Genomic DNA, 21,919 nt, shown 5'->3' on the forward strand with positions numbered 1-21,919 from the left:
ATTTCAAAACTATTTATCCCCCACTCCTTGCTGATGCTAAAGGATGGTCTTATGATCTCTCTCTGCAACGGTGGAATATTTCCTTCTGTCTGAGACCAGGTCTTGTTTGAGTGTACGCACCATGTTCTGACTAAGCCACTATGCTATGACTTCCATTCAGTCCTACTGTGTAGCACCCAATTTGCTGTAAAGCTCAGCATTTAATTTGCAGTGGCTTAATGAGTAAAAATATTGTTTTGCATATCTTTAAAGATCTCTTGATCACTTCACCTCTAGCTACTTTGACCCTTTTGTGTAGTTATTAAAATGCAGACATGTTATTTTAATGCAGTCAGATTTTGTGCTTCTACCCAACTCCTGACTTGACCTCCAGATAAAATAATAGCATACATACTCCATAAACTCTTGTCTGTGACGTGCGCAGAAATGTTGTGGCAGTTGACCTTTTTCTGAGGTCTTTTGCAGTGGCCACCCATCACCTTATCCTGTTTACTTTTAAAGGTATTGCAAATGAGTTGTGTGTTATTCAGGCTAAACACGGGCTTTAATTTACTGATTTGAAATGTGATTAAACAGAATCAAAGAACCTGTAGTGGTACAGTCTTTGACTTGAGCTGTGCTTAGTCTTCTCTGAAACTGTGTTCCATAGCGCAAAATCTAAATCCTGTAAATTTTAACAGGACCCTCTTCACCCAGTGCCATTTGAAAATAGGCAACTGAACGTGTGATGGGTTTTCTTTAGATTTATGCCAAGTCTTGAACATTACCTGGGCAATGTAGCTTTGTGAGTTTGCACAGATTAAAAATTTCAGATTCGTGAGGAAATCTCTGGTGTAGACTGCTTTTTCAAAGACAGACATAGGAACAAGTTTACGTAGTCTGTGACTGAACAGTTGTTGCTTTTTATTTTTCTGCGTAAAGGAACATATGGATTATTTTCAGATTGCAGTGAGTCAGATTCCTGCTTTAAATTTACAATTGTTGCCCGACTGAGGCCATATATAAAGAAAGTACGCAAGGTTTTAGTTTCCCCTTTTGAGGCTCAGTCTGATTTCACCCCAGTTCCTACAACTCCATGTCTGAATTCCTCACTGACCACGGTTGGGTCCCCAGTCCGGTATTTCCTCAACTTGAAAGTTCTCATCCTGTGTTCTCAAACTTTTCCATCATGCCCTCCCTATTTATGTAATCTCACCAGTCCCATATCTTCCAATTCTGACCTCTTGTGCATCCTAGACTTTAATTATGTCACCATGAGTGAATAAAAGAGGCTTTAAAACATGAATAAAAAAGGTCTTTAGCTACCTAGAGGCCTAAGATATGGAATTCCCTCCCTAACCGTTCTGTCTTTAAAATACTCTTTAAAACCTATCTGTTTGACTGAGCATTTTTTGTCATTGGTAATATATCCATGCAATTTGGTGTCGTACTTTGTTTTAAAAAACAAAACTTCTTAAACTTCTTTAAAAAAGTTTTTTGAAAAAAGTTAAAAAAACTTGTCAAACATCTTGGGACATCTCGTTCTGTTAAAGAAATTATATCAATAAGGTGTCATTGCCTCTGTTGGTTGAATTATTTTTCTTTCATTTATGTCTGTCAATCTTGTTGTCCCCTTTTTTTCTTTATTTTCTTTTTCTTTTTCTTTTTCAGTTTCCAACTCCCCCGTCTTCCTCTCCCCATCCTGACTCCTTGCTTTGATGGTGCTCAGTGACCACAATTTTGAAAATACCATGATGAAGACTAACTGATTACAGAGTCCCTGCTGCCTCTGAATAGCTGACTGCACACTCTCACTTTTGAAGCTCTCAAATGCCAATGACGTAACCCCTATTTAACCCAGATCAGAAAAGATTTTTACAGATTTCCCAAACTGCCATTGCGTTGGCTGTACTACTGAAAGAACAGTGCCACATTCTGCATGCTTTGAGATTTCCACTCTGCTTTCCTGGGTCAGTCTTGACAGGATATAGCTGGACCAAGACTATACCCTAAAGCCAGCCTTCACTGTCCAACTGCGTATAAATGTAGTTCAAAGCTATCTGACAGTGTGGTTTGCATGTAGGACTATCTCCTGGGAGTTTGAAGGTCCTGGGTGTCTGGACTCAGGCTTTTAATAACCACAAGACATTTTCACCCCTTCCTTCCCACATTTATTCCAAAAAAGACTGTTCTCTCTGCAGCACCCTCGTCCCCTCCTCTTTTTCCCTTTAACACCACCTCCCTTTCCGTGAGCCGAATATTACTTAAATGGAGAAAGACTGCTGAAAGCTGCAGCACTGAGGGACTTGGAAGTCGTCATGTGTGAATCACAGAAAGCTAGCATCAAACTTCAGGTAATAGGGAAAGAAAATAGAATGTTGGCCTTTATTTCAAAAATAGGATCGTCTTGCTGAGACGATACAAAACACTAGTCAGACCACAGTTAGGATACAGTGAACAATTTTGGCCACCTTATTCTAAGGAATGATATGCTGGAATTAGATGCAGCCCAGAGAAGGTTCACAAGGTTGATACTCGGTATGGAAGGACTGTCTTATTGAGGAGATGAGCCGAGTACTCATTTGAGTTTGGAGTGAAAGGAAATCTTACTGAAACATACAACATTGTCATAGGGTTTGACAAGGTAGATGTGGGAGACTCTAGGACCAGAGGGCGCAATTTCAAAGTGAAGGGTCATACTTTTAAGAAGCAAAGGAAGAACATTTCGGAGGGTAGTGAAGTTGTGGAATTCCTTACTGTAGAGGGCTGTCGAGATGGTTACATAGACAGATTCCTGATCAGAAAGGGATTTGAGGTTAGTGGCAATAAGGCAGGAAAGTAGAGTTGAGGATTATCAATCAACTGTGATTTATTTGAGTGGTAGAGCAGACTCAGTTGGTTCAGCTCCTCTGTCGCATGATCTAGTGGCATTTCCTGTGTGAGTGTCGGTGATGCAACACTGCATATTTATCTCTTCTCATCCTCAAGGGCCTTCAAACACTCCTTCCAGGATAAACAATGACTAACTTATGTTTTTTACTTTGTACCCTGCATCCACTGCTCATGATGGATTGTCTTCTTGTTGTTGCATAGCATTTGAAAGGGTTGATGCTAAAGCAACTCCAAAAGCACCACGCATTTTGTCACAATTAATTTCCCACAATTAAAGGGGAAGATGGCAGCAACAATCACCATGAATAGTGGCTCACACAGTGTAAAGAGCTGCTTTAATCTTTAAGGTGGGGAGCGCGAATGTAGATTGTGCTACAGCATTACTGAACACCTTCCATCAGTCTGCAAACATGACCCAAAGCCTCCATGCACCTGTGATTTTCACCGTCAGCTTCCGATCACTGCGAATTCTCTATCTTCGGTCTCCTACAGTGCAGCTGAACATTAAGCTTGCTGTCTGATGAGGGGTTTTCTAGCAATCAGGATTTGGGCCTGTTCCATAATTTCTGTTTTAACCAACACTCCTGTTTCTGTTTTTAGATGGCAGTGATTGCTGCCGATTTTGCTACTCCCATCAACCCCTCCTCTAGACACACAGGGCTTGATTTAATCCAGTGGATGTGGGATCGCACCCACCCATGTGGGAAACTGACCTTAACTGCAGTGATGGAGGCCTGGGTGAATGAAGTGCCTTTCTGATGTTTGGCTAGCCACAGTCCCTTCTTCCCTGGAATTTAGTGGGGAATCCTCTGTACCAAAACCAGCACAGCTAATTTGGGAGGTGGGAGGTTAGGGGTAGCATTGTCAGCAGTGGGGTCTCCCAGTGTGTTGCACTAAAGCCGACCCATCTTTTGCTTCTTTGCCTGTCCCATTACCATCATAACGTCACCTCTCTTCACCACATAATGTTGCCTGCCTTCCACTCTGTTACAGACCTTCATTTTTATTAGGAACATAGGGACAGGAGTAGGCCATTCAGCCCATCATGCCTGTTGCCCTCCCATTTAGTATGATCATGTCTGATCAAATACTTCAATACCTTTTTACCCACCCCATCCCTATAACCTTACATTGGTAATCAGAAATGTATCAACATGGTGAAAGACTGAATTTTCACAGCTCTCAGGATTCTCAGCCCTTGGAGTAAAATATATTTCTTCACCCTGGACCTAAGTGGCATCCTGCTTGTGGTTAAATTGTGCCATCTCGTTTTAGACTGCACAGCATCTTACCTGTAACTGCCCTGCCTACCTCTCTAAGTATTTTGTATGTTTCAATGAGATGACCTCCCCTCCTTCAAAACTCCAGAGAGTACAGACCCCAGTTTGCCCAACCCCTTCACAGGAGAGTCCCACCATCACACAAACAAGTCTGGTGAACCTTTGTTTCCTTCCGTCCATGGCAATTGTATTTTCCTGAAAAACGATTCTTTCTAACACATCCCCACGCTCTCCCTCAACCCCACACCCACACTTAACACTGCCTGTGCAGGTGCTGCCAGATACTGGGTGTTTCTAGCATTTTCTATGATTGCAACCTTTTTTTTTTTAAAAGATCAGTAGAGCTTGTTTTCCCAATCAGAAATCAGAGGGGCAATGTTGAGAGCAGGCCTATTGCTGCTGGTGGCCTTTTAGCTGTCTCCATAGATTTTGTGGATACAAGAAAGCTTCAGGGCCATTCTCCCCAGTGCTTTGGTCAATCCTCCGACATTCTCATGGAATGAGATTCCAGCCAATTCCCTCTGTTCACCTTTCATGATTCTGCTTATCTGGACAAAACTCACTGGCCAGCTTTTCACTCAATGTGGGTTCAGTCTTTGATTAGCTGCAGTGTTAAAGAAAACAATAAAAAGAAAACTGGTTTCCCAGAATAGAAAATGTGCAGCATTTATATGCTGTTGCCATTTTGTTGTTTGCGAAAACGACCAAGTATTTTTTGAAGTCCTTGCAAGCAATGAGACCTTCTCTGGTTATTACTACCTCGCTTTTGCTGGAGCTGACTGGATATCTCCAATACGAAAATGACTGCACTTCTGGGAGCACTTCATCAGCTGTGAAACTCATCTGGATATCCCCAGTGTATCAAACTGCTTTTGTGAATGGCTTTTTATTGTAAAGGATCTAAAGCTAGTATGAAACATTTGCGAATCAGAAGGCAGGGATCCGTGGATGCTGGAAATACTCAGTCATAGAGATGTACAGCTCAAAACAGACCCTTCGATTCATGACAACCATATAATCTAAGTTAATCTAGACCCATTTGCCAGATTTTGGCCCATATCCCTGTAAACCCTTTCTATTCATGTACACATCTAGATGTCTTTTAAATGTTGTAACTGTACCTGCCCCCACCACTTCTGGCAGCTCATTCCATATGTGCACCACCTTCTATTTGAAAAAGTTGCCCATTAGGTCCCTTTTAAACCTTTTCCCCTCTCTCCTTAAACCCGTGCTGTTTAGTTTTGTACTCCCCTACCCTGGGGAAAAGACCTTCACTATTCACCCTATCCATGCCCCACATGATTTTATAAGCCACTACAAGGTCACCCCTCAGCCTCCGATGCTCCAGGGAAAATAGCCCCAACCTTTTCAGCCTCTCCCTACAGATCAAACCCTCCAATTCCGTCAACGTCCTTGGAAATCTTTTCTGTCAGGAAGCAGCTGTGGAAAGAGAAACTGAGTCAATGTCTCAGGTCATCAGGACTGAGAGAAGCTGTCTCATGTCCTACCTGAGAACTTCCTTTTCTCCCCTTTCCCACACAGTCAAAGCCTATTACATCTTTAACTTTTTAAGTTCTCACTTACCCCTACTCTCTCCCAATCCTCCGACTCATCTCTTCTATCCCCTCATTCTTCCACTCGCCTCTTCCATCCTCTGACCCACCTGCTTCCCCTCCTCTGTCTTAACCATCTGTCCCCTGACTCCCTCACTTGCCACTTTTACCCCTCTTTGCCTGCTGCCTGGTTTACCACTTCCCACCCAACCCTCGTCGTTTGCGATGGTTTGGGGCAGAGACAGTGAGTGGGGAGACTCAGGGTAGGGAAGTGGTGAATGGGGAAAACAGAACATAAGAAGTAGGAGCCAGAGTAGCCTGCTGTGCCTTTCAATAAGATCATGGCTGATATTTTTGTGGGGCTCCGCTCCACTTAGCCACCCACTCACCATAACCCTTAATTCCTTTACTGATCAAAAATCCAGCTTGCCTTAAAAATGTTCGACAAGATAGCCTCAACTGTTTCACTGGGCAGGGAATTCCACAGATTCACAACCCTTTGGGAGAAGAGGTTCTTCCTCAACTCAGTCCTAAATGTGACACCCTTTATTTTGGGGCTATGCCCCCTAGTTCTAGTTTCACCTGCCATTGGAAACAACCTCCGTGCTTCTTTCTTATCTATTCCCTTTATGGTTATATGTTTTATATGTTTCTGTAAGGTAACCCCCATCATTCTTTGAAATTCCAATGAGTATAGTCAATAAGTTGAATGTTACGCTAGAGCATGTTTGAGCCAGTTCAGTTCAGGCAGCCAATACATTTTAAAATAAATGTGACCAAGCAGAATCATCACCCACCTTTTGTCTGATGTTTTCTCCCAGGAAATTGATCTTTGTTTCACCTCTTCACATTTAGCACCTCTTTTTGCACAGGAACAGAAGTGCAAAATGATTGTTAGCTGTACTTTACTGTTTATGCCTACATATAATTTTGACAAACAAAAACAGAAATTGGTAGAAGAGCTCAGCGGGTCTGGCAGTATCTGTGAAGAGAAATCAGAGTTAACACTTTGGGTTGATTGACGCTTCCTTAGAACTGATGGTGGCTAGGAAAATGTCAGTTTGTCAGCAGAAGATAGGATGGAGGGGGGGGGGGATTGGTGGTGGGGTAAGGAATAAATGATAGGTGTGGGTAGAGCCAAAAGAGAGAGAAGAACAGTTAGACAGACAAAGGAGTGAATAACAATCTGGCTAAGACAGTGATTAGCTATATGGGGACTTTTTTTTTAATTTTAGTATCGTTTTTATATTTTGTTTTGAAGAGAATTAGCAGTGCTTTTAGCAAGGACAAACATATCAATTAACATGCATACCTAACAGAAGCTGGGGAGGCAGACAATGGTTTGCGAGGCCGTCGTGGATCAGGTAGTGTCTAGTTAGAATGCTACAGGCAATGTGAGGGTGGGAGCAGGTTTGATGGAACAGCTGGTCTGTTCCAGTCTTATCGCTTATATCTGTTCTTTCTGATCCTGTTGCTTCTGCTGTCCAAAGAATACAATCTGGATACTTGCTGCAAGTTGTATATCTAGTTCCAGTTAATGAACAGAGATCTTTATAAGGCTGATCCGGTTCTAAAGGTGCTTTCATTCAAGTCATTAATGGGGGGTCAGAATTGTAATCCAGCCTCCAGCTGCAGTGCAGGATTTAAACACTCCAGTGTTGGCCTGGACTTGACGGAAAACCATCTCGGTGAACGATGCGGCCTCATTCCAGGTTGACAGACCCACAAAGTCAGGTACTGACATGTGAATCTATGTAGTCCAAGCAGTCCTTCATCTTTTATTGTGTGGTTTAATGCCATACAATTTGAGTTCTTTATAGACTAATCAAGGAGAAGGCAAAGTCAAGGACTATCTTCAGACTTAGCACTATTTATTATGCCTCCATACAAAATGCCATTATACATTGCAAAAATAGTTATACCGGTCTCTGACTTCCACTTATGTTACCTAAGGATTGAACTACCTTCTTTGGGCGTTCATGTCTAAATGCTGCCCGAGTTTTCTTTTCAATATACAGCATTCCTACTGAGCCCATGCTGTGCTAGGTATACTGTGTGGAGTTTGCACGTTCTCCCTGTGCCTGCGTGGGTTTCTGAGTGCTGCGGTTTCTTCCCACAGTCTAAAAATGTGCAGGTCAGGTGGACTGGCTGTGCTAAATTGCCCACAGTGTCCAGGGATGTGCAGGGTAGGTGGATTAGCCAGGGGGAATGCAGGGATATAGGGATGGAGTAGGGGGTTGGGTATGGGTGGGATCCTCTTCAGAGAGCTGGTGTGACTCGATGGGCCGAATGGCCTCCTTCCACTCTATAAGGATTCTATGAAAATGTTTGGACGCAAATGCAGTGATTTCATCAAACGTTGTTGTTAAGTGACAAATCAGAACCTGAGAGATTATAACCACTAGGAACAGTGGGAACTGGGACAAGATTCTTTGTCCTCCAAAGAGAAGAATACTGAGGAAATTGCAATCATTTTCTTTTTTTGTGCAGAGGGATAGCAGAGCTTGGAGACGACCTGATAGAAGTCTTTAAAAATTGGGCCAGACATAGAGATGTTTCCACTTGTGAGAGAATCCAGAAGCATTGATCTTAAATAGAGGACAGTCACTAATAAAATCCTATAAGCGATGCAGAAGAAGATTCTTTAGGTGGAAAGTGATGAGAATGTGGAACTTGCGGAATAGTTGAACTAGGTTATATAGATGCACTTAAGGAGCAGTTTGAGTTATAATGTGAGGGAGAGTAGAACAGATGGATTATGCAGTTAGGCTGATGCCCTGGGATTCGGAAACACTGGGAGATGCCATTTTTTCGGTGATTTGAGGTGGATGTCACCGTTCCTTCCCTCAAGGAAGAACAGTGGGATTTCTCTCCAGTGTTCTGACTGACATTCCACTCGTTACAGTTCAGCTTGTCGCTGTGTGCAGGGGCTTACTGGCACAAGGTAGCGAACCATTTCAGTTAATCTCATGAATTATCCAGCTCCCTGTATCCTAATGCACACCCAGTCCTGTTTACCCATCATGTCCCTGCTTACAATATCCTTTTGATGGACAACCTCTCAGATTTAAAAGTCTGAACCAAAAGTGGAAAATTGCTGGAGAGACTCAACAGGACTGGCTGCATCTGAAGAAAGAAAGCAGAGTTAAAGCTTTGGGTCCAGTAAGCCGCCTTCACCACTTTTATTTTAGAAATCTGCTTGTGTTCAAATTCCCCCAGGGACTTGCTCTACCCAATTCTAACAACCACCTCTAACACTACGAATTCCCTAATTTCCAATGTTGGTTTCTTGTATGTCCCTAATTTTCATCACTTCCCTTATGTTCCTATGCTTTCAGCTGACTAGACCTGGTGTTCTGAATTTCGTCCCCAAACACGTTGTCCACAAATTTCTTCCTTTTAAGATGCTCTTTTGACAAATGTTTAGTCACCTATCCTAATTTTCCTATGTTCATTCATTTTGGATGTAAAATACTTCCGGATGACTTGGTCTATTAATGTTGTTATATAAATACCGGTTTCTGTTTGCTGTTGAAATTATGCTCTTCAAGTGAGAGTGTCAGTCACTACTTTTTTCTCTCTCTCTTTCACCCTCTGTTTCGCATAACTATGTTGTGCCGCATTGAGGGTGTGGTATGGAAACGTACCGAGTCATTACTCAGAACCTGTTCCACCACAGACAGTATTCAAGTTAAGTAATTTGAGACTGCTACAGATGTTATGCAAAAGGGTGAGCACTTCAGAGGATTGAGGTGCTGGGTACCTAGGCTATATGCACAAGCGAACACCCCCTCCCCACCCCTGTGGCTACTGTATTTCCCCATCATTCTGTACATACTGTCCTGCTCTGACCAACCTAAATTCAGCATTCAGAGATAGTAGGAGCTGCCGATGCTAGAGAATCTGAGATAACAAGGTGTAGAGCTGGATGAACACAGCAGGCCAAGCAGCATCAGAGGAGCAGGAAAGCTGACGTTTCGGGTCTGGACCCAGCTTCTGATGCTGCTTGGCCTGCTAAAGTCAGCACTGCTGTGATTTGAGGATACTTGAGAACTGATTTCAGTCAACAGTCTTCAGGAGCCACACAGACCCGCCTACTCTATAATTACAATTTATGAAGATGCTGGATTGTCCTCCATTCAATCTCCGACCTAAATTTTTTAACAATGGGAATCGGGGGTCTTTGAGATATAGTGAGGAATAAGTGACAAGAAGGTATTCTAATAAAGGCCCGTACCACAGCCAGGGCCCACTTTCCACAGTGTACCTGTCTCGTTTAAGGACAGCACCATTTGGAAAGGATTAGCAGTGAGAGGTTTAGCTATTGTTTAAAACTTGATAAAACAAAAGGAAGAAACTAAGACATATTTCACAAAACTTGGCACATCGAAAGCAGCTTAAATGAAAGGAGTTTAAATACTTCGGAAGTGTAATCAGCGTTGCGATGTAAAGTATTGGCACCAGCCTATTCTGGCACAGAGCTTACTATAAACAGCAATATGATAATGACCAAATGAACTGTTTCAGTGCAGCTAAATATTAGGCAGGACAGTGGGATGGCTTCTCTATTCTTCGAATATAGCCATTTTCTTTAAATGCCCATTTGCGGGACACACAAGATGAGGATTAACATCTCATCTAAAAGGCAACGAGAGAACCTTGATTTATGTAACATCTGTGAAGATTTCACAGTGCCCAATGTGCTTAGTAGCCGACAAAGTATTTTCTGCAATTCAGACACCATTGTCATGTAGGAAAGACATCAGTTAATTAATATACAGGAACATCTCATGTATACCAATGACTTGATCAGCTATCACTGGTGCAGTGCTTCCTTCCATTAGACTGAAGGATCACTCACAGTTAAATGGGCCTTTTACTGATTTATTATCAGTGATACTAAGGAAGCTGTGCAAGAGCCTATTTGTGCATAACAAGTTTTCACACAAAGCGCTAATGTCCAGCTGATCTTTTCAGAGGCTATTGCTTTGATCCACCTGCTGTTCTGATCAGTGTCAACTTATGTCTTGTAAAAATTATATTTTTGTACAGCACTTTAGGATCACAACAAAGGTGCTATATAAAGGCAGGGTGTTAATGAGATAAGTACTGTTTGTGGATGTAACTTTCTACAGCTATTGGTAATTGTAAATATTGGGCACATGTAATTTTCTTTTGGTGTGGGTCACGTGATGACAGGTAGAATTTCCTTGCTTTTAATTTTAAAAGTTTGTTCTTTTCATATAATCCTTTTCTCCCTGAACTATAGTTCCGTCAAAAAGGTATAGATCTGGCTTCATTATTTTGTGGATGTCTTTGTGGTGAGACGAACCAATCCGCTCAGCTGTCTCAAGTGAATAGTATCTGAGGGTGGTGACTAGTTTCCTGGAGGGCTGTAATTACATATACTCCCAGGATAATTCTTTCAGAAAATCTTTCATGATTATATCGAAATCGGTGTCACAGCAAAATTAAACTAAAGGATTTGATTCACTTTTAATATATCTGGATGTTACAACAACATAAGACCACAAGATATAGAAGCAGATATAGATATAGAGGCCATTCAGCCCATCGAGTCCGCTCCACCATTCAATCGTGGCTGATATGTTTCTCGACCCCATTCTCCTGCCTTTGCCCCCAAAGCCCTTGGTCCCCTTACTACTCAAGAACCTACCCATCTCTGTCTTAAATACACTCAATAACCTGACGTCCACAACCTTCTGTGGCAATGAGTTCCACAGATTCACCACCCTCTGACTGAAGAAATTCTTCCTCATCTCAGTTCTGAAGGGTCATGCCACACTCTGAGGCTGTGCCATCAGGTTCTAACCTCTGCTACTAGTGGAAACATCTTCACATAGGCTATATCCAGCCCTCTCAGTATCCTGTTAAGCTTCAATCAGATCTCGCCCTTCATCCTTCAACTCAATCGAGTACAGACCCAGAGTCCTCAACTGCTCCTCATATAACAAGCCTTTCATCCATAGGATCACACTTGTAAATCTCCTCTGGACCCCTTCCAATGCCAACATATCCTTCCTTAAATACAGGGCTCAAAGCTGATCACGATATTCCAAATACAGTCTTACCAGAGTCTTCTATAGCCTCAGCAGTACATCTGTGCTCTTGTATTCTAGCCCTCTCGAAATGAAGGCTAACATTGGATTTGTCTTCCTAACTGCCAACTGAATCTGCATGTTATCCTTAAGAAGACTTCTTAAGTCCCTTCATGTTTCCGATTTCCACAGCCTTTCCCTGGTTAGGAAATAGTCTATGCCTCCATTCCTCCTACCAAAGTGCACAGCCTCACACTTTAACATGCTGTATTCCATTAGCCAATGTTTTGCCCCCTCCCCTTTGTCTGTCCCAAGTCATTCTGGAACCTCCCCTCTTCCTCAACACTACCTGTCCCTCCACCTATCTTTGCATCATGCTCACTTCAGAGTTTTCGTCAAAGAAATCAGTTTGTACTTCACTGGAAGCCACGAGTATGAGAGTAGTCTTTTGGATGTTTGATTCCTATTTGTCTGTTTGCTTGCCTTTACTATAAAGCCTGGATGAAAACTGGAGTTTGGATGTAGATGGTTTCAGAATGTTAAAATAAGTTGAGCATTGTGTGGGAAGATTCTGTAATGTCTGTATAACTCAACTTGGAATAAATCTCAGTTGGTAGTTTTAATGTAATGTGTAGCCTAGCTGATGGAGTGGGAGGGATTGAATAGTGTTCTGCTGTATCCCTGATGCCAACATGGAATTTTTTCACCTGGAGAGTATTGAATCTGTGGAACTCTTTACCGCAGAGAACTGTTGAGGCTGTACCTCCGAAGTGTATTCAAGGCTGAGCCAGACAGCTTTTTAATCAATGAGAGAATCGAGGGTTATAGGGTTAAGGCAAGAAAGTGAAGTGGAGGATAGGGCGGCATTTTGGCTCAGTGGTTAGCAATGCTGTTTCACAGTGCCAGGGACCAGGTTGGTCACTAACAAATGTCTAATTTGTCAAGTACAGTAAATAAAATTGGGCAATCTACTCCTCCTTACTATCATGATTAAAAAAGTAAGCAATTGTTTAAAATTGCTTCTCAGGCAACTGTGTGGAGTTTGTACATTCTCCCCATGTCTGCGTGGGTTTCCTCCGGGTGCTCTGGTTTCCTCCCACAGTCCAAAGATATGCAGGTTAGGTGGGTTGGCTGTGCCAAATTGCCTGACAGTGTCCAGGGATGTGCAGGCTAGGTCAGTTAGCCATGGGAAATGCAGGGTTACAGGGAGAGGGTAAGAGGGTGGGTCTTGGTGGGATGCTGTACGGAGGGTCAGTGTGGACTCAATGGGCTGAATGACCTGCTTCCATTCTGTAGTGATTCTATGATTATCAGATCAGCGATGATCTCATTGAATGGTAGAGCAGACTCAATGGACTACTTCTGTACCTATGTCTTATGGCCTATAAGATTAAACTATAGTTTCTAAAAAAAAAAAAGCATTGTATTGCAAATGCTGGAGATCTGAAATGCAAATAGAGAGCACTGGAGAGATTCAAGCCATGAGTATGACAGCAGTCTTTTGGATATTTGATGGCGGAGGGTGCAGATTCGGAGACGATCGGATATTTTTGCCATTTTGGGGAGCCAACAAAGTTGGGTCCATCAGCAATTGAACAATGTAGCATTGGGTCGCCCTGCCCCTTTGAGAGGTGAGGTTACGTCTCCAAGAGCTGTTGGTCATTTGGAGCTACAGCTGGGATCACGCCCACCCTGAAGCAGCAGCAGGGAGGGTGGGGTTGGGAAAGTGGGGCAACTCCAGCTGGGGTGCGAGTTGGGTAGGGACTTGGTGTGGGTCCGAGGAACACTGCACCTAGGAGCCTGTTTTGACCATTTGACCTCTCAGTTCTGTTCAATGAGATCTGATTGTGGTCTGAACGTTACTTTCTCATCTAATCCCTCATAACCCTTGACTCCCTTGCCTATCAAAAATTGATTGAACTCAGCCTTGAATAAACTTAATGACCTAGTTTACACTACTCTCTAGGGCAGAGAATTTCACAGACTAACAAACTTCTGAAAGAAGACAATTTCTCCTTAAGCACTACCTGAAAAGAGAAATCTCCTCTTAAGCCATGTCTAGTTCTAGTCTCCTCAATAAGTAGAAGCATGCTCCAGTCAAGTCGCCTTATAGTCTTGTACGTTTCAGTAAGATTACCTCTCGTTCTTCCAAACTCCTTTAGGTGATGGCCTAAGAAGCCCAATCTTGCATCAGAGGAGCTGGGTCTGTGTGGGAGTTGTGGTGCAGGAGTGGGGCTGCTGTTTACACATGTTTGTTTCTGGCCTGCCTGGGGGGAAGGCAGGCTTTTCCAAGGACCACGTGCAGAAGGGGGTGTGCAGAACGGCCACCGGTTGACACAAGCGGTCCCTCCCAGCTCCCATCATGGTGGAGTGCACCACACTATCTACCACCCCCATCACCCGCAACTGGTGGACCACCAACAGTGGTAAATGGAAGTGCTTAAGTAGCCCTTAATTGGCCACTTAAAGGCTTCAGTGGGCCTCTGAGCAAAAAAGGCCACCCTCAACCTTGCCCGTCTCTTGATCTAATTCCCCAGGGCACACCACCCCATTGTAGCGCCGTACCTTCATATCCCTCAGCTCCCAGCTGGGAGGCAGATTGAGTTCTCCCTGGATTTATAATGTGAAAGACACACCAGGTCTGCTGGAAGAGACTTGCCAAGGGCTGGGTTGAGGAGGAGGAAATAATTGCCTTCCCATGCAAGTGTGGCGGATTGACATCAGCCGCACCAGAATTTATTGCCCATCTCTAGTTGCCTTTGAGATGGTGATAGTGAGCTGGCCTCTTGAGCTGCATTTGCTGCAGGTAGGTCCTTACTGTTGCCACGGAGGGAGTTCCAGGATTTTGACCCAGCAAGAAGAAGGGTCCCGACCGGAAACGTCAACTTTCCTGCTCCTCTGATGCTGCCTGGTCTGCTGTGTTCCTCCAGCTCCACAACATGTTATCTCTGACTCCAGTATCTGCAGTTCTTGCTATCATTAAAGGAACAGTGATGTATTTCCAAGTTAGGATAGTGAATGTCTTGGAAGCAAGCTGGTAGGTAGTGGTGTTACCATATATTTGCTGCCCTTGTCCTTCCAGGTAGTTATGGGCTGGAAAGGTACAGTTTGAGGAGCCTTGGTGATTTTCTGCAGTGCATCTTAGAGGTGGTACACACTGTTTTCTACCACGTATTGGTGGTGGAGCGAGTGAGTATTTAGGATATGTTGCTAATTGAGTGTACTGCTTTGTCCTGAATTGTGTCGAGCACTTGAGAGTTGTTGGAGCTGCACTCCCACAGACAAGTGGTAGTCATATTCCTGACTTGCTGAAGAAACTCAGCAGGTCTGGCTGCATCTGCGGTGAGAGAAATAGAATTAACATCCTGAGTCCGATATGATTCTTAGTTATGTTTTTTGTTTTAATGAAGTGGTCTCTCTCTGAAACCCAAGCACACAAAGCTTATTGCAACAGGAACAAAGATAAAACAGAATAACCCAAACTATCTACTTATAATAAAAGTTCAAAGATTTTGAACACAGTAGAAATATAATGCTGTTAATCTCAAAACAAACCTTTATAAATTGAAAAGAAACTAACAGCTTTTGTATGCTTGAGCACTCCTTGTACAGTTTTGAATACACTCACCAGTATCTAACATCTCAACAGGCACTTGGGACTACAGGTATTAAACTGGAACTGTAATAGCTTCTTCTTGAAGCTTACGTATACTTGGGTTTCACTGCAGTGGGCCTAAACAGCCACTTCCGAGTTTTTATTTGGTCTGGAATCAACGCTAGCTCGTCACTATAAGGACCTAACTCATCATATCCTTCTGTCAGGAGCACTGCTCTATACAGTTACCCTGTTCCAAAGACTTCACAGGATGAACAAGCTACTCAAAAGTTGAAAGTGAATCTAATAATCATTGTGTCTCAACTAAGTGCATCTCCCCTAAAGTAGGAAAAATAGATACTCTAGAAATCTCTAACAAACCTTTTGAGGCTCCATTATTTGCTAGACTGGGTTACAACCCAATCTAAAGTAAACAAAAGCTCACTGGTGCTCTAAAATCCATTCACTCTACAGCCAGGCTTCAAAATCTGTTTCTAAAAGAAATCAACGTGTTTACAGAAATATTTACAAGTTGATAAGTAACTTCACCCGCACAAACTAACATTAAAAATTATGTGCACAAATCTCCTACTTTATGTTATAGAGAGCAAGGAGCTTCATTTCTCCAGGTACTCTTGCCCTCCCTTGCTTCCTGCCTATCGTCTATGTCCCTTTTGAGGGAACTGAATATGAAAAGTTCTCAAATTTCACACCTTCCGGCAATCTTGGGCTTGTTGACTGTGGGGAGACAAAAGGAATGGATGTGACATGTTCTTGGTGTGGTTGTTCTAGTATAGACTGTTCTCAGAAGAACTGGCAATAATACTAGATGAAGATTTCAAGACTTTTTTTCAAGAAAAGTTGAGAATTAAGAATCTTGAGTGAAGGTGGTAGTGAGTGATGTGTAGTGCTGAGGTTGAAAATTGGAGAAAGAAAGAGCAGATAAGTCAGGAAAACCGTGATTAGACTATAGGAACTCGGATTGTAGATTTTAGAAGGAAAGCCAGGTTGAGACAACTGTGGGAAGTGGCACAGTTTTGAAATTCAGAGAAACAAAGATATGGCATAGAAGGACAATTGAAAGGTCCTGATTATGATACAGTATGTACAGGGGGCAAGATATTCTCCCCAGTGGTTAGGACACAGTGAATAAAAGTTAACAGGAATACTGTTTTATAGACACTTATTGTGTGCACAGTTCAAACAAGCTTAGAAATTATAAATGGGAGATGCATCCCATCATGGGTAAAGACTAATTTCAGCTCCCTTTCTAATATGAAAGAAAAGCTTCAATCAGATAGGGCTAGCTTAGCCCTTCAAGCCTGTCCTATCCACAAAGAATGTCCAATGGACTGTATAGCAGGGAGGTAACTATTTCCAAGTCATTAGTAGAAGTGCTCCATCATCATGATTCTCATACTATTGCTGTTGAACATTGTATTTGGAAATACATGATTTTTTTAAAAACGTAGATGTATGATATCCTATCTGTCTAAACCCAGTCCTGCCTGTCCTAATGGTTTTTATTTTACCTTCTTTTGTAGGTGACAAGCTACCAAGGGCAAATGCAGGAAGAGATCGAATTGTGCAGCCGAATGAGCAAGTAATATTAAGTGGGTTGGCGAGCAGAGATGACTTTAGAATTGTCAGTTTTGATTGGAATCTCCTTGCCGGAGATCCCTCTGTGAAGTTAGAGGTATCTATGCATTAAAAGACCTAATAACAACACTTCGATAAATAGATTAAGTTGCAATTTCTTGTATTTCAGCTAATAGGAAGGGGTCTTTTTTTTTCTTTAAACATACAATATCTTTCAACTGATCTTGATTCGTATGTCACATGTCTGTTCAGTGTTCTGAACAGATTATTGTTATTATTTATCTGCTGTGTTTGTTGGTTGCCTCGACCCTTCATGTCCCACATATTTTTAAAATTTGAACCCTTGCCCTTCGCAATTTGGTTTAAAACACTCTCTACTTCCCCAGTTATGTGGTTCACGAGGACACACTGGGTCCAACACCGTTCACCTTCCTGAAAGTACAGCCTCCTTTCCCCACATAACTCGGCCAAAGTTCCACACTGGAACCCTAGTTCAACATTGTCGGTATATTCGTGCTTCGTGATAACCAGATCTTCTCCTTCCCACTGCCAGTTCCCTTCCAGCCCTGTGTCCTGAACCTTGGAGTATCAGGCAGGATATACGGCTGTCTAGCATCTCATCCTCCCTATATCCACCCCTCCAACTCTCCCTGTCTACACTTCTCATTCTCTCCCCATCTCTGCCTCCCACTCTCTCTACTTTCTGCCGTTCCCGTCTGTCTGTTTCTCTCTCCCTCTCCTCATTCTCTGCCTCTCTCTCTCTCTTCCCCCCTCTCCATACTCCGCCTCTCTCTCTCTCTACCCCCTGTCTCTCTTTCCCACCCTCTCCCCCTCTCCATTGTCCGCCTTTCTCTCTGCCTCTCTCCCCAATTTCTGCCCTTTTTTACTGCACATGCATATGCGCTCTCTCTCTCTCTTTCTGTCTCGTTTGCACTCTCTCGTGCTCTCTTTGCTCTCTCTCGCTCTCGCTCTCACTCCATACTTTACAGACTGCAAGCTTTATACCATTACTCACATGCCACAGTACAGAGCATGTCCTGTAAAGGTATAACACATATTTACTGTCATGGCATATTTGTCACCTTTCTGACAACAAATTTAAAAAATTAATACGTTTTCCTTTGAGGTTTTGGCAGGTTAGTCGAGACCAAATTTTCAATACCCCACCTTTTTAAAAGTCTGTGTTCTCATCATATTTTTCTGCTGTTGTGTTTTTTGTATCATTGAGCAAATGCTATGGAGCTTTCTGAGTCATAATTTTACATCATCTTGAAAATGTTAAGTTTTCTTTTACCTCCTCAGATGCATTGAAGAGAATTCCAATTTTCTCAAATATCACTCTCTCGGTCCCTGATAACATCCCAGTGAAAGTGTGCTACTTTTTTCCCCACTGCTTTTGCATGCTCTATAAAGGGAATACGTGTTTTTATAACTGTATTCAATATGACCACTGCAATAATAAGCAATAAAACTGCAGGAGGTACTCAGTGAGCCAGGTCCTTTCTGCAAAGAGAGAAACTTTTAACATTTCCAGTTGATGATAGTCTTTTTGTTTTCTCTCATTCATTCAAGAACATGGGAGTGATTTACTGGCATTTATTGCCCATCCTTAGTTTCCCTTAGGAAGGTGGTGTTGAGCTACCTTCTTGAACTGCTGTAGTCCATGTGCTGTAGTTAGACGCACAGTACTGTTGGGGAGGGAGTTCCAGGATATTAGAAAATTTGTAATAAATTTCTTTGTTGGAATGATTTTTAAAAATTCATTCATGAGACCTTGTAGATGTTTATAAAATCATTAGGGGCATGGAGAGTGTGAATAACCAAGGTCTTTCCCTAGGGTGGGAAATCCAAAACTAGAGGGCATTGGTTTAAGGTGAGAGCGGAAAGGTTTAAAAGGGTCATTAGGGTCAACAAAACCTTTTCAGTCAGAGGGTGGTAGGCGTATGGAATGAGCTGTCAAAGAAGGCTGGTACAATTACAACATTTAAAAGGCACATGGATGGTTACATGAGTAGGAAGGGCTTAAAGGAATAAGGGCCAAATGGGACTAGGTCAATTTAGGATATCTGGTCAGCATGGGTGAGTTGGCCTAAAGGGTCCGTTTCCATGCTGTAGAGTTGTACAACTCCATTTTGTCACAATCCTCCAATACATTAACTTCCCACCCATTTTTCAGCACTTGGTCCAAAGCCTTTTATCGTATGGTATTTAATTTGCTTATCTAAATGGCTCATAAATGTCTTGTGGATTCCGGCCTATACCAACACTTTTGAGGCAGTGAGTTTTATATGCTCTCAGCCCACGAGCTGAGAAAAGATTGCCTCCAACCCCTTCTTTACTTTAAAACTGTGTCCTTCTACTAAGGGGAAGTGTTTCTCCCTATCTACCCAGTCTGTGCCCTTCAGAGCATTGTACACCTCCCATCAGATTCCTCCTCAGCCTGCTCGGCTGTAAGAAAAGTGACTCCTGCCTATATTGTGTGTCTCTTGGCTGAATTGCTGCAGCCCAGGCAACATCCTGGTGCATCCTAGAGGAGTTCAGTTCCAACCTCGGGCAAATATGTGTGGAGTTTGCATGTTCTACCGGTGTCTGTGTGGGTTTCCTCTGGGTTCTCCCATTTCCTCCAACAATCCAAAGATGTGCAGGTTAGGCGGATTGGCCATGGGAAATGCAGGGTTACAGGGATAGAGTTGGGGGGTGGGGGGTGGAATGGGTCTGGGTAGGATGCTCTTCGGAGGGTCAGTGTCGACATGATGGGCCGAATGGCCTGCTCCAACGCTGTAGGGATTCGATGAGCTGGGCCTCAAATTCTGGAGTTGTCCTGTAACCATCGCCAACCCTTAGTACCTCATTGTCCTCCTTTAAAACATTCGTAAAACCTATCTCTGTGTCACCAAGCTTTTGGTCATCTGCCCTACCATCTCCTTACGGCTTGGTTTCAAATTTTTTTAGGCTGCTGTGAAAGACATTATTAATCTGTTAGAGGTGCTATGCAAATGTGATTTGTTGCATACGGTTTTGTAAGTCCCCTGGTCATGAACTACAGGCTGCAATAAAATCCAGTATTGAGCCCCACCCTAGTTTCACTTGGAAGTGTGCTGAGAAATCCCAGCAGTATAACCGAGAAAGTCAGCTGGGTCATTAGATTATGGTTACATTGTTTGTGTAGATGGCGGCTGCTTTCATTTATATTGAATGGAAGTGTTGGCATAGCACATTATCAAGATGTTCCATTATCTCTGCTCTTTTGATTGGCCCTGGTGATTTGTTTGTATTTGAGTTTGCCCTGCCCTGGTTGCCCTGGTGACATTACAGTGTAATGTGATATGATACTAACCGGGCTTAAACAGTTCGTGGAAAAGCGTCATGTTTGAGTCTCATCAGTGACATCTTGTTGCCCCACCCCAAGCCCCTCTCTCACCCTATAATCCTCTTGACCTCCTCTCTCCTCCACACTTTCTTACCACCCACCCCTCCTTCTCTTCATACAACACCTCCCCACTCTCCCAACCCTCCCCTCCCCTCCCCTCCCCTTCCATCTGTCAATCCCCTCCCCTCTTCTCTCTCAATTTCCCCACTCCCCTTCTTCCCCTCCCCCTTCTCTCTCCTATTCCCCTCCCCTCTCTCTCGCACGCGCTCTCTCACACACACAAACCCCTCCGCCCTTCCCCTCCTCCTTTCCTCTCTCTTTCTGTCTCTCTCTCTGTCTTTCTCTCTCTGTCTGTCTCTCTCTCTCTCTCTCTCGGTCCCCTCCCCTCACCTGTCCTAGGTTTGACTGTCTAGATGTGAACAGGACTTTGTTGTTTGAAGACAGGGTGGGTCACGAGGTTTCTGAGAGAGTAGAGCTTGGTTTTGCTCTAGTTTTGTGGTTTGATACCTGTGTTTTATTAGTGTCAGAGAAACTGAACCAGCCAGCCTAACCAGTGCTGGATTAAATAGCTGGTAACATGCTCTAACCTGAGCTGGTCCTGCCTGCTGTCTCAGTGTCTGACTAAATCCCAACAGTGTATTGGATTCAGGGTCTTTGCTCCCAGGTCACATTGACAGTGATGTTAACTCTGTACCCCATGACAGGTTGGGAAATAGGGCGATTGCTTAACCATCAATAAATGGCGAGCATTACCCTGAACCCACTGTGTACACGCCAGCTTTAGTTTTTATGGCAATGGTTTGAAATCCGTTGTTATATCGAATTTTGAGGAGATGGGCAATTAAATTGAGTTCCTTGGGTGCAATTTGGAACCTGACTTACATTTAGTAAGCGCTGGCTGAGTTTTCCATAAATATGGAAATATAGTCCAGAAATATGGACAGTAAAATGGAGACTGAAGATGACTGCTTCTGAAGTTTATACTTCCTTATGGTCCTCGTGGAGCAGGAGATTATCTATACTCCCTGGCACCTTAGGGAAGCCTTGAGCTTCCCCTCTGCCGACTTGATAAGGCTAACGTCGTCTCTTCTGCCAAATCTGAACCTCCTCCCTCATGATTTCGGGGACTATCCCCAAGAGCTTCGTACTGTATGTTCTGCCAACTGATGGCTGTGAAATGGAAAATAATATCATGGATCGCCTGACACCTGCTGTTTTGGGTATTACAGACACACACAGACACACACAGACACACACAGACACACACAGACCTTTGTACATAACCATAATTATTGGGCCCACTGGGTCTTGTATCATTGCCATATTCCACACCACACATGAGCCTGTACCTTTAAACCAGCTGCCTGACATTATATCACATGAGGGTTACCTCTATACCAGAACATCCTCCCCTTCAGTCACTTGCTGTGTCAAGCATTCAGTGCAGTCACTCTGTTATGGGGGTGAAGTGGACAATAATGTCATTAAGCACAGAAAACAGACAGCCCAGCATTTTTTTTTGTGTGGTATCAATAATCTTCAAGACATGTGACTCAACAGAGCCTGACTGTCTGTGGTATTTACTGTGTAGA

General features: G+C 43.2%; 1 protein-coding gene across 2 annotated transcripts in view; it reads left to right on the forward strand.

Annotated features, from left to right (window-relative positions):
* Positions 1 to 21,919, forward strand: part of LOC109915790 (kunitz-type protease inhibitor 1) — a 45,219-nt gene that overhangs the window by 7,297 nt on the left and 16,003 nt on the right. For both annotated transcript variants that reach the window (XM_048600093.1, XM_020515467.2), the window contains exon 2: positions 16,903 to 17,054. In XM_048600093.1, coding sequence (XP_048456050.1) covers positions 16,903 to 17,054 — 152 coding nt within the window. The remainder of the gene's footprint in view (positions 1 to 16,902; positions 17,055 to 21,919) is intronic.

Source organism: Rhincodon typus, chromosome 8 (assembly GCF_021869965.1).
Source record: "Rhincodon typus isolate 14 chromosome 8, sRhiTyp1.1, whole genome shotgun sequence".
NCBI classification, from domain to species: domain Eukaryota; kingdom Metazoa; phylum Chordata; class Chondrichthyes; order Orectolobiformes; family Rhincodontidae; genus Rhincodon; species Rhincodon typus.